This window comes from Uranotaenia lowii, chromosome 2 (assembly GCF_029784155.1).
Source record: "Uranotaenia lowii strain MFRU-FL chromosome 2, ASM2978415v1, whole genome shotgun sequence".
Classification (NCBI taxonomy): Eukaryota; Metazoa; Arthropoda; class Insecta; order Diptera; family Culicidae; genus Uranotaenia; species Uranotaenia lowii.
In genome coordinates this window covers 379,336,634-379,350,718 of record NC_073692.1, presented here as the reverse complement: position 1 = coordinate 379,350,718, position 14,085 = coordinate 379,336,634, and the positions used below count along the sequence as shown (strand labels likewise).

At 36.6% G+C, this 14,085-nt stretch overlaps 1 protein-coding gene across 1 annotated transcript in view; it reads left to right on the top strand.

Annotated features, from left to right (window-relative positions):
- Positions 1-10,912: 10,912 nt before the first annotated feature.
- LOC129742128 (uncharacterized) overlaps positions 10,913-14,085 on the top strand; it is a 320,969-nt gene continuing 317,796 nt past the window's right edge. The window contains exon 1 of the mRNA XM_055733972.1: positions 10,913-11,874. Coding sequence (XP_055589947.1) covers positions 11,322-11,874 — 553 coding nt within the window. The 5' untranslated portion in view covers positions 10,913-11,321. The remainder of the gene's footprint in view (positions 11,875-14,085) is intronic.

The window sequence follows — 14,085 nt, the reverse complement described above, 5'->3', positions numbered from 1 at the left end:
TGACATCAGGAGAGTGGCTACGCAAAAAAAAAACAAACCAGGACAGTAGCAAGAAGCATAAACATTTCCACACTTTTATCGTCAGTAATTTATGTCTCGGAAGATCAACCATTTTTAGCACTGCTCTACAGATGTTCTGAGCCAAAAAGTGGTTGACGATTCAATCATTTATCTATCGGATTCGGTACAGTTTTTCTTAGGATAAGTTGTCTTCTGAAAAAAGGCAAAATTTGTTTTTCTGATCTGTATCGGAATGGGGTGTTTTATCTAGGCATTTTTTGGCATTCGTTGTTTGCATTTTTTTTTTTTAAATTACCATATTCCGCTGATTTATATTTGCTCAATAGTTAGTTAGATAGTTAATTTCACGTGTGAGGTCACGAAGTATGATGACACTATGAGATAAATCAGCTGAAAGATGAAATCAGAGATTTAGAATTGAGATATTAAAAATATATTTTGATTAAATGTATTTAGATAAAATGTATTTTTGGTAAAATCTAACGACTCATAAGTTAATTTAGGCAGCAATTATGTAAAATTTTTCATCGTGACCAATCTGACAGCCATTTCTTTCAATCACATTTGAGCAAAATATAAAATCTATTTAAAGTTCATGATTCAATTTTCATTAAAATTACTCGTTACTTTCTTCTTGTTATATTTTTGAATTACTTAACATCATCAATAAGAAGTTGGTTTTTTAGCTGATTATCATAAAAAGCCGCTTGATGAACTTTTCTTCAAAGATACATTATGTTAAAATAAGCTACAAATTAAAAAAAATCAAGTTTAAATTATAAAATTGTTTGATAAAAAAAAATTCCACATAAAATGAGAATCGGATGATAAAATCTTTTTGAAAAAAAAACACACGTATTGACAGTACAGTCATTATTTTGCTTTTGTGCCTTATAAAATAGATATGTTATGAAATAAACTTTACTGGCTGGCACTATTTGAGATTTTTGAGACAAACATTCAGTTATTTTCTGGAAAAATTAATTGACAAATTAGTGAGACCCGTATTCGTAATATCCGTATCAGGAGAAAGATATTTATAATTTTTTTTTTTGTTTCGATTATAGTCGTTTTACCATCTTTATGGCGTTCGCGACTTTATCAACGTTGCAGTTGGCGGATCGTTATTGAAAAACTATCCGGTACAACTGTGTTCGATGTTTACTCTTGGGCTCGAACTCGCGGACATCGGCTCAGGAGACAACAGACTTGGCAACTGAGCTATATCACAAGCCCTAGAAAGATATAAATTCATCAAAATTCAACATAAAAACAGTATTATCTGTACTTAAATTCGCAACAACTATCGAATCAAGCAACGAGTATGACCATCCTTAGTTATATGGAGGCTTTTAAAATCCAACATTTCACTGCTCTCACCTTCTAATATTAATCCTTTTATCAAGATAACAAACTGTGACAATTTTTAATTGGACCACTTAAAGGAGACCTTCAAACGCCTTCAAGATGAAAATTAATTAAAAAATTAAAATTAATTCTAACAACACTGTAAAAATCTTCAAACTTGATCTAAGATTTTAAGCTTTAGAATAATTTTAAAGCAGACAACAAGTAGTTTTGGACTAAGCGAAAAAAGCTAAAAATTATTTAGATTTTATTTTTCCATAGCTTTTCTAAGAAGATAAATATATGAGTAATCAAAAATTAACCAAAAGCATCTGCAAGTTTTTTTTTCTAAGATATATTTTTTTAATTACTAGGAAAATCTTTCTTATGAGCTAAGAACCTTGAAAATGAAACTTTCAAACATTTTTGAAGTAATTGGAAGAATATTAAAGTGGTTTTAGTAAGATTTCTAACTTCGTTCTTGAACATTTTGAAAAAATATACATAGCCAATCAGTTGAGTTAGGCCTTATAAAGCCTTACTGCTGCACAATTTTTAATGATTTATACAAGATGGAGCCATGGTCAGGCTTCGGAAAAAAACAGCTTTGCTATGACAGCCTTTTTCTTGCCAAACAAACTGTCTCGGTTTTCCTTACCACTCGGTTCGCTGTGTACCGTCGGTAACGAATCGTAATGCTTCGGCTACATCGCACACGTGCGAGAACCCAGGCTGTATCTGAACAATCGGCTCAAAGCATGCGTTACCGAAAATGTTGTGCTTTAAGCTGTAGCGAACCCAACCGACAGTTCGGTTTTCATCCCTTCATGCCTCCTGTTTCGAAAATAATTTCATCCAACTGTCGGCTGTAGGGCGTGACAGTGTTGGGCAGGACTGTCACGGGTATCTGTCGTGCGGTCGTGCCCATACCGTACCTATGCCCGATCGTATGCGCTGCTGCTCGGTTCGAATAGATCGAACGAGCCATATATTCACACCGAGCAGCAGCATACGACCGAGGCGTAACGCGATGTGTGGTGCCGGTGCAGGTTAGGCGAAAAGGGAAGCGGAGGGTGATTGGGGTGATCACCACCCGCAGTAGCTTCAAGCAAAAGGAAAATTCATACGTTCGTTAGAAATTAACTCGGCCCGAGCAAATCTCGGCTACAGTCGGACAAGGAAGTAGTACTGTCATGCGAAATTCAACGCATTGAAAACTGTCACGAAGATATTCCCAAAACTGTCACGAAGCTAAAAAACTTTCATACCCACGAACAAACTCTCGCATGGGGTAAAACGAGGCCTCGCTGTACATCACACGACCGCTCCTTTTAAAACTGTCGGGAAAGAAATATTCGGGAAGCTTTCATCGAGGTGCATGTGCGACTTTCGCAAGAGTACTGTCGTTCGCCAGTACTTTTCGGAACCCTGGCCATGGCCATTATAATAAAGGAACCTCTTTCAAATGCCTAGTTTAACGATGGATAGTTGTAAAAAAGTTGACCTGATTGGTTTTCTCTGTTCTGTTTTTTTTTTTCGTTTTTCGTCATGAACTACGGATTGGTTATCCTGTGTTTTTTGTAAGAATTATATCTTTTTGTCATAAATTAATTTAAATCCTTTTTTGTTGTGTTTTTTTCAACTATCTTTTACAATTACATTTAGTCGTTTATGTATCCGTTGTCGTTTTTTGAGGAAAGGAAACATGAATATAAAAATAAGTTTTGTAACGTTACAAATGATGGATAATTGTTGCTTGTTGAGATAAAAAAATACTGTTGTTGATTACTTTTATATTGGTTTTCCGTTCATTATTACTTATTTTTAGCTTTCTAATCGTCATTTGGACTATCATTCTATCTGTGTGTTGTGGTTGGAACATTGTTATCTTAAAACAGTATCAAGAAAATCAGGAGCCAAATGTTCGATGTCCTTGTATTTAAGCTGCTCCCAGGTGACCCAAACCGAATACGTTTCTGATTTCAGAAGCCGCCTTGTCAAGTTTTCTACTTTTTAATTAATTTTTAGTGGTTAGAGCTACCACGTGTTGTGGGTACTAAGTTATCACAAACACTGTAATATATTTAAAAATTTTGTGATTTTCTGGAAATTTTTACTTTTAATTTGTAATTACACAGTTATAGCATTGAAGAACTGTAGTTTTGAATTCTTTAAATTGACGAAAGACATTGAATACAAAACCATCAAGCAAAGAGGTGAAATAGTTCCCGGCATTATGATTTAGCTGTTACTTTTCCATTGATTTTATATGAAAATACAGTGAATCCCCGAATGTGTCACGCATCGATCATATCTGTCCCCGGTTTTGTCACCTTTTTGATCCAATTTTGTCAACATTTTTCATTCGAGGTAAAAATACTAAAATTTGAGTATTTTTCCTTTTGGGTTGATTATTAACATTTGAAATCTTGTCAAATGACATCATTTCCAAGGAACATTGTTAAACATGATAACATCGATAGTGAAGATGACTTATGAATAACACAAAGAAAAGATGACCGATTTTTTATGCACATTTGAGGCTTTTGGAGCCACGGCTAATTTGGAGAAAACACACTTTCAGGTGGTTGTGTTTTTCCGATTTTCATATATTTTTTAAAAATTTGTATTTTTCCTTCGAACGCATGATTTTGTAGGTGAATTAAAATCTGTAAAAACCACCAAAATTAGAAAAACAGTATCGAATATGTTTCCACTTATAAACATCTGTCTGTAAAGTCCTCAAATAAGCTTTCTCAAAAACAATTTAACCAATACGCCACAAGAGGATGACGTCATTTAGCGAGAGACCTGAAGCTTCAGCACAATCAACTATGTTGTCCAACATCCATTCAGCTTAAATTGAAATAAGCAGGATTTATGTTCGCTCAGTTGTCGGTTTTGATTTTTTATTGAAAAGTTGTTTGGAACAATATATTTTTTAATCATATTTCGAAAGCCTAGTTTTTTTTATTAGGTCAAAAGGATATTAACCTCTGACGATCATTAATTTTTCTTTATAATACCGGTCGAAACATGGTTTTAAGAAACATACCAATGAAATTTTATGATATTTTGATGAAACGTAACACATTTAATATGATATTGACACGTATCTAACACATTAATTATCATCTAATAGCACACAAAAAATACACCCTATATGGTTTTAAATGACGCAGTAATTTTGTTTTCTGATCAGGATTATTTAAGTGCTTTGTAAAACTTACCCAATTTGGTCACTGTCCCCTATTTGTCTTCGTAAATGCATCATGGGACTAACGATACCGGGGATGTATAATGTATATAAAAAAGTGAAAGCTTTCTTGAAATCCCTGTGATTTTTTTCACATGTGTCAAAATGATTTTAAATGTTCTTCAAAGTTGTTTCTCTCGTTAAAATATTTACGTCACAAAGTTTGTGTTGTTCTACAGTGTTTTCAGATTGAGTTAAGATTTTTCGTGTTAAAGGGATGACTTTGCCAGTATTGGTCAATCATTGAATGGATTTCAATCGGGGAGTGGGAGCTAGGTTTAAAGAAAATTTGAAAATAAGGGCCACCCTAATGACAAACTTTGGTATTTTCGAGTGTATGTGAATGTCACGACGCCAATTCATTAAAGTTTCCGGACAACCTGTCTCTTAAAATGTTCAATGGAGTTTAAACTTGATGATTTGGAGGTATTTTGATGAGCCTAAGGATCTTATACTAATCCAGTCAGATTGTCCGATTTTATCCGTGTTTACCTGGATATTTAATACTATATTTGGAAACAGTCCGGCTCGGGCCGGTTTCTCGGATATCATGAAAAAATGCCTGGTTTTGCCCGGATATATTCATTCCATTTGAGCAAGTTTAACAAAATAATCCTGAAAGGTTTTTTTGGAATCCGAAAATACTTTCAAAAATCTGTGTTTTGATGGATTTTTTTTTCAATTTCTTTTCTTAATTAGTAATGCATAACTTCTGGGTTTTGAGAAAGATTGCCCGGATATTGCCCGGATTTATGATCGTCATTTTTGAAATGATAGGCCTGGATTTTGCTAGGTTTTTGTATAAAATTGCCTTTTTTTTTTATTAGTTGTTAACCCAGGTGGTAAATCCATTTTACGGATTGCATTCCAAGGCACGGCGAGCCACCGCGTCCCCCCAGTTTGCTACTCTGGGTCCATGGGTGCAATTGGACGACTCATGATACAATGCTAAGGAACACTGTACCCCCTACGCCATAAAGTCCACCTGGGGCCACTGACTTTTGTTCCCACCTCGAACTGTTTGACACACTTTGCTTCAATAGTGGGAGGTCATTTCGCGCTAGTGCGCTCCAAGGCAATACTCGTTTCCGAACCCTCTGATAGCATAGCCTCATTCTAACACAACTCGATGCGCGACCCCTCCTCTGACGAGTTAGGACCCGACATCTCATCGTGTGAATGAGGTCCCCACGTAGCGCAACTACTAACTTTGTGAATCCAGTCCAAGATCCAGAAACACAAAGCGAGTTGTCGACGGCACTTTCTCTGTTCAAACACGCGGGTAGGGGGGGTAAGCCCCCTAGGCCACGTGTAGGACTCAGACTCCTCCGAACTCACAAATAGTGTTGACTTAAGTCACCACTCAGCGCAACTACCCGATCTTCAAGTCGGGCGCTTGACCACCCGAAGCGCAGATCGAGCTATAGAACGCCCTCATCAGGTCACACTCGCGGTTCGGGTGCAACATTTCCCGAAACGCGTGTCGAACCCTGACACCTCCGGCAGAATGTGCCTCTCGGACACTGACGTGTAAACACGTCCCTAAGTGATCGGCCCACCATTGGCCACCACTTTGCGCATCTACTCATTTTGCGAGACGGGTCTATACCCACCGAAGCGCAAAACAAGTTGGCGATCGCTCTCCCTCCGGTCGCATCCGCATATCAGGGTCATGACCCCCCGAAAGCGTGTTGGACCATCACGCTCACACCCAAGTACTGGTACCAAAGTACCCGGGTGCACCACTTCTTCCGCGCGGGTTTGGCGGGACCCGTCGACGGCCTCTAGTGGGTTTGGTGTAGTTCTCTTGGCCGTACATCTGCAATACGCCGGACTTGCAGACACGTTTCCACTCTGCACCACGGGGAGGTGGAACTACGTCGCAGAGCTGTATATAAAATTGCCTGGTTTGTTCGGTCCGTATACATGATGAAAAAGTTCTGGAAACCTTATATATACAGAATTCACTCTCGTACGAAATGAACGATTTTCTCAGGCTAAATAACATATTGGAAGGAATTACGATTTAGCAAACCCAATATCTTCACGAAAAGCAGCAGATTATGTTGGCTATTCATGCACCCAATAGCTTTTAGTATTTTTCAATAACTTTTTGAGACCAATCCGAATATTGTTTTTCAAGCTCGGTTACATTCTTTTCACAAAGTTTACAAACTTTCTAACATTTCAAACTTTAAACATGAGTAAAAACTTGGGTCGGACAATTTTTAAAACCGTTATGATCTGCCCTGATGACCGCTGCAGTTTATGTTGAAAATTTGCTTTGAGGATAAGGTGAAAACTTTTGTGAAAAACTCAACCCTCTCCTATTCTACCACTTCAAAATAGTTGGTCCGTGCTTAATGAAAACGCCTCTTATAAAAAATCTTTTCAATCATTTTCAACTCCCGTTTTTTTTCTTAACTTTTTTTTCCATTTATGATTTTCTAAACAAGAATTGTTCATACAAACGTGAATATCACGATAAGGCTGTGAAAATTGAACAGGTAACACTTTTATGAAATTTGACTGACTAACACTGGAAAAAACCTAAATTTAGCCTCAATCTAAATTCATTGGTTCAACCCAGAAAATATAATGTTTTAATTGTGTTTTTTTTTCATAGTTTATGTAGCCATATAAGGTTGCCTTTTTCAGACATATCTGGAACGGGCGAATCCGGACTATTTTATATTAAAACTTGGAAAAAACCGGGCATCTGATTTAAAAAATTTCAACCTAAAATCCGGGCAATATCCGGACAAATTCGCTCTTAACCACCGAATTGATCAATAAAAATCAAAAAGAATACACTTGGAAATAATATTTTTTTATCAAAACACATCATCAGACTTTAAATCTTATTTTAGGCTTCCGAAAAACTGTCGATGATTACAACGATTAAAGTTGCTCAATAAATAACCGTTTTATAATAACTCAACTCAAGTTTTTTTTTCAATTTTGGAAATAAATTGAATAAATGTGTTAAAAATCCAGGTTTTATTTTTCAACAAAATCCGTGCAACCGGGCTGGAATATACTTTTGCTTTATTTTGTGTCAAAAATTAAAAGCGACAAAGAATCAATAAAACCAAACAATTGCAAAAAAGGAACGCTACGTAAAAAAATCTGAATATTCTTTTTTGCAACACTCATCATATAGAACTTACGATTAGCAAACTGTTGAAAGAAGTAAAATCGTCGACGAGGAAATTACATATTTCGCCAAGTAAAAAATCTTTTCCAAAAATATTGGAAAGTTTTGCGATACTAAGAATTAAAAATTTAAAAATACCATATGGATAAGCAGGGCCGGATTAAGCCATCGGGGGGCCCGGCGCAATTCTTTCCAAATGCTTTCCAAATGCTATCCCAAAGAATACAAAACATTTCAAGCGTATAAAATAAGGTGGCCAGAATTTTTTCCACTCCCATCCGGGCCTAGCAACTCCGGGCATTTTTTCAAAAAAAAACCTGGCAAAATCCGGGCATGGATTTCAATTTTTCGAATCCAAAAACCGGGCAAAATTTAGGTGTTATTATACTTAAAAGCAAAGAAAAAATACAAAATAAATTAAATTAATATTTTATTAATGTAATTGCAGACTTCAAAAAACTTTTTTGGAACACTTAAATATTTAAAGGTTTATAAAAGTAAATCAGCGAAATTATTTGAAACAACCGTTGAAAATTTCCATACCGTTAATCGATTTTGCTGAAACTTACTCAAAAACTTTGATTTTTTTTTTGGTTTCTTTGTGGAAAATGTGAAAAAATCCAGGCAATATCCGGACTTTTTTCGCGATATCCGGGCAACCGGGCCGGACCGGACTTTCTCGAAATTTTGCATCAAATATCCGGGCAAATCCGGATAAAACCGGGCAATCTGGCAAGTTTAACCTAAAGTACACAAATAATATGCTCATGTGCTGAAGGTTATAGTTTTGTCTTACTCTTTCAAATGGAAAGGATTTTTCATAAATAATCAATCAGTCACTCAAACGCAACAAATTTGCAATTCATAGCTTGTGGAGAATCATAGGCCACATATCGTGGGGTATCTTGGTCACCCTATGTTGTGGTTGTATACTTCCTCATAACTTAAATTACATTTTTCATTTTTGTAAAGTTTTCTTAGACTAAAATTAAGAGTTATGAAAAATATTGTGTCAACTTTAATGAACACGATAAAGACGAACATATGTAAATCCTTTATAAGAAATTTCGCCAAAACGTTAACGAGCTAGGTTTACGAAACAATTCGATCATATGGAACTCTTTTTTATATTTTTATATTGCCTCGAAACTACTAAAGAATTATGAAATTACAGTTTTTGCAAATTCATAAATTTTAAATTTTATGTGATCACTTTGGATTTGGTGGCTCACCATTTTCCACCATTAAAAAAAAAAAATTTTGAAAATAGTCAGAACCCGGGTAAAACAAAATTTACAAATTAATAAAATTTTTCTCTTTTTTTATTTTAGGCTCTTGAAGCCAAACGGGTATAAGTGCATAAATACATATTTCGAGAAAACGCGCTTTATATTTTTGTGTTTAGCCATTTTTCATTTACCTTTTCTTCGAAAATTTGTAAATTTCTTTCAACCGTAGAAGTAAGTAATGAAAATTCTTAAAATTTTAATGACAATTTATCAAATATTGATTGAAATATGAAGAATCGTTTGAAATCATTAACACAAAAACGACCATTATGACACTTATATCCCTTTAGCTCTGAGGGACTCATTATATCTTTTATAATAAAAAAGTTATGGAGCAGAGACAAAAATGACCATGATACCCCACTCTCTTCAATGAATTTTCACCTCAAAAAATAAACTTTTTTAAAGTTTTAAAGTTTAAAAATATAAAATTGACTTAACATCCAAATCCTCGTTGCTCAAAATACATTCCTATAGTTCATATCATCCAACAGTGATTTCTCACATCTCATATTCTTCCGGTCAGAGAAAAAACAACCAACTCAAGATTGACGGGATGCCATTCAATCTGCGTGTTCCGCATGAAACGACACCTAAATGAGAAATGTTGACATCCGAAATCGAAGAACTTTTCAGGCAATTGAAGCATATTTCCGGCAAATGCTTTTTCTCGTCCCGATTCATTCGAAAGCATCCTTCTAGGTTAGGCTAGGGCCCGGTTTCAAGTCGCATTCGCCCAAAACCGAAAAACTTCTCATCGGAACTTTCTGAAGCGCATTCCTTGCTCCGGAGGGAAATACAGAAGCAGTTTGTTGGTTTGGACCCGCAGTTTTGGGTTTACCAAAAGGTCACAAAAACGACGGGACTTTCGGGTTGTTTCGGTTAGAAGGCGACAAAAACCTTTGCGTCGTTCTTTCTGGTCGTCCTCATTCGTTTGTGGTGGACCGGCAAAACAAACAACTCTTCCGGTTGGACGATGAAGAACCGAACGCTTGGTCGGTTTGGCAATTGGTGCGAAGAAACCACCGCACGGTCACATAAATGTTTTCGGGGACTTTTGCGAATGAACCCTTTTCCCTTGAACGCAAAATAAGCAAAATCTCACTGACGGATGTTTGTCTACATCGAACGGGCAGAGGGCGAAGGGTTTAAGAAGATTCACGTTATACGCTTTAGTGTCGCCTAGACCAATCAATTTAACCTTTTCGGGACACAAATATCCTTTGGGGTTATCATAAATCGAAGTAAAGTTACTCAATGGGTAATCTATGACGCTAGTTATGAGTTTTGAAAGATATTGATGTTTGAGAATGGGATGAACTTTGAGAAATTTTGCTTTCAATTTTTGAAGGACTAAAATTTTATCCTAGACAGTTGAGCAAAGAAATATTTGATATAGTTTTTTTTTATCATAAGCAGTTTAAGTAGGGAGAATTTAAATAGTAATTTATGCAACCAAGTGGATTTTTCCAGCACGAGTCGAGAATATTTGAAATAAATCCTCAACGAGGAATTGTGATAAATAAAAATATCTACTGGATTGAGGCATCTTCTTACGAAGATTCGATGTTAATGAATAGCTCACTTGAGTTTTTTTGATTTCATTTAGAGTCGATCAGCTCAACAAGCACCCTTGATTTGATGAAATTTTCTTGAGCTCGAATTTTCTCTGTTTAATGAAGTTTTTTTTTCTCGACAGCACCTCGAAACATAAGTCAGCAATAATGATTCTATTTCGACAATCAAGAAACACCCAGCCAGCAGCAACAGTCTGGGCCGGGCAAAAAAAATCTGTTAATTAATCTTTTTCCCCTTTTGTGTTTACTCTCCCATTTCAGGATGCACGCAGCAAAAAGGGGCCACCCAACAGCTGCCGGCTAGATAGGATTGCATGCTCGAATGTTTGAAACGTGAAAAAGCGCGCAACATCCGCCTCACGCCCCCCGAAAAAAAATCCAATTAGGAACTTGGCAAACCTCTCGGTTTTGCTGATGTGAGAGAGTGGAATCATTAGGGTTTGATTCTTGAAATACGAGCCCATCGAAAACACTTTTATCAAAACATAAAATTTTCCACGTGTTGAGAACACCCCCTGTTGCGGATCAATCAACAGTCGGCAGACTTACGAAAGTGGCCGATCGCGGCACCTTTTTTGCGGTATAGATGTGTCATCGGTGGCGAAGGCTTAAGCCCACAGCAACTACGCCCACCTCAAGCGCCTCACCTACCCTTGGGTCGCCCTCTCGGCGGGATGCCAACGATTGCCACTTCCGGTGGTGGAGGAGCCACGACCACCCTGATGACCACCACCCTGCTCACGACGATGCTGCTCCGGAACGGGCTGATGACGCTGATCTTGATGGTCAGCTCCCGAGGCCTATCATCTTCTATGACTACGATGACGACTACGGCCTCAATGATGGACCCCTCATTGTCTCCAACACAGGACCCAAGTTATGGGTCAAATCCGGCGTTCCTTTCCTCACAGCTTCCATCAATTGGAGTTCCAAATGGCGATGCACCAGCCATGGTACTAGATGACCGAATCCAGAGAATCGTCCTGACAGGGGAAGAAACTTCAAATTTGAAACCGGAAGAAGTGTTTCGTAGTGTTGTCGTAGGAAGTGATTCAAGTGATTCAAGTGCTGGTGATAATATTAAGTTAGTGGGTAGAAGTAAACATGCAAAAGGGGACGAAGTGTACAGTTCCAGTGGAAGCAGCAATCGAAACACTTTAGTGGATCGAATTGGGAAAGGGCATCAACACAACAAGCAACGCACAACGAGCGGGGGGAAGTTTTCAGGTGAGTTCAAACGCGTTAACGTTTTGATGTCTTAACTAACATTGGAGTACTGACTACAAGAAATTCTGTAAATCCTTTGTGAAAGTTTTTTCAAAAACTCATAAGGTAACAACTCTCTGGAGCCACTATTATACAAGCGAATAAGTTACAGCACAGCTCGAAAAATACAAAATTAGAATAAATTGAAAAATTGTATAAATTGATTGATTCTTGGCATTAACTCGAGTGGACCTAAGACTTTTATTTACTAGTGGCTCTGATCGATTGTAAACCTTTTTTTTAATGTTTGAACCTACAATTGGTGGTTTGAAACCTGTGCTCCAAATTTTTTAAGAAGCAATTTGTTTTAAGACTAGCCATTTTAATCGAAAAATGTTAAAAGTTTATACTTTAAACAAACAGTTTTTGCGTATTTTTATAATTCGCTTCGAGCCATTTTGTCGGAAACAATCGTGATGATGTAAAAAACAGGATCATTTCTCTGAGCTAGATCATTATTCTCGTTCTCCTCTTCTATGCTTTTTTTCAACTTCTTTTTGCTAAGCTTAGCTTATTTGACTAATTTCATCCACCTTGAATTCTTGAAACCAAAATGCTTGAAAACTGTTCGTTATAAGAAATTCAAAATAAAATAATAGGGGAGAGTGGAGTAATATGGGCCATGGGGGAACGTGGGCCACTCTAAATATCTCAGCTGTGTGTGTGGAGATAATTATCTCAATCCAACTGTCATCTTCGTCGTTTTGCGTAAGCATATTTTTCTATATGTTGTTCACTTATTTACGCATCATATGCTTTTTCTATTTAACTAGCCTGGAAAAATGTACTTATATAATAAAAAAAAGCATTCACAAAATTGCATCCGTGAGAGACCTAAAGTACATAACAAAAATATGCTCATGCTTTTGATCCTAGTTTTGTCATGTTTTTTCACTTGAAAAAGGGATTTTTGATGAAACATCAATAAATCACACAAAAGCAACCAATTTGTAAATCATTGCTTGTGGGAAATCGTGGGCCTAATTTTATGCACACTCAGAACTAAAAACACGTGATTACTATATGTAAAGTTTTCTTATGCCAAATTAAGAGTTATGAAAAATGTTTTGTCCATCTTTTCTAATGCGATAGAGATGAACATAAATCATATAAATGAAATTTTGCCAAAACGTTTCCGAGCCAGGTTTGAGGAACTATTCGATAATACACAACTCTGTTTTTTATTTCCTCATCTGAAATTGCTTTCAAATAACTAAATGAATTATGAAATTTCAGTTTTTGGTCAGCTAATAAACTTTTCACGTTAGCTAGTAATTTTGGATTTGGTAGCCCACGTTTTACCACAGTTTTTCAAAATCCGAAAAAAAATTTTTGAACAGTCAGAATTTGGAAATAAATGTATTTAAAAAAAAATGCCTTATGATACCTCAAAAATGTAGAAAACCTTTCCATGATTTTTATCTTTGTATCTTTTATAATTGTTCGGGCTCGGCCGATGGGGGGTTCGGATTTCGGGGTATTTCTTCCCGTCTCTCGTCGACGGCATCCACCAGCAGCAGGAATGTAAGGTGAGTCGCTTTCACTTAGCACCAAAGCAACAGCTGATCACCCGTTCGGGGGAGATTTAGTTTGCACAGCGTCGGATTGATTTCGCGAACAAGCACCACACAGAATGCACAATGATTGCTGCCAATTACTTAGGTTCGATTTCGGAACTAGTATATAGAAGTCGCTTATTTGGACTTAAACTAAACGGTTTATTGGGAACGAATTAAAATGCCGTGCGTTCAATTCAACTCTAGATTCTATTCTAATTATAAAAAATGGCTTACATACTATTGTGTGAACTCTCTCCGCGATGTTCGCTATGTTGCGAGAGAGAGTTGATCTTATGCTAAGTTACGATCACAAATAATGGTGTTTACGAGCAAATGGATTAAAGTGTCAAGTGAACATAGATTAAGACACATATTAAACAACAAGAACATTATTCATGACCGGTGCAGTACCGATCAATAATAAAAAGGTTATGAACCAAAGAAAAAAGTGGCCGATGATACCCCACTCTCCCCTATTATTTGATTTTTGAAAAAAAAAAAGACATTTCTAACTCCATGATCGTTAATGTGGTTCGGTAGAACATGTTCCACGTCATCAATGGTTGCTACTCTGTGACTGACCGAGGCCATCAATATTGCAAAGAGGTCAAAA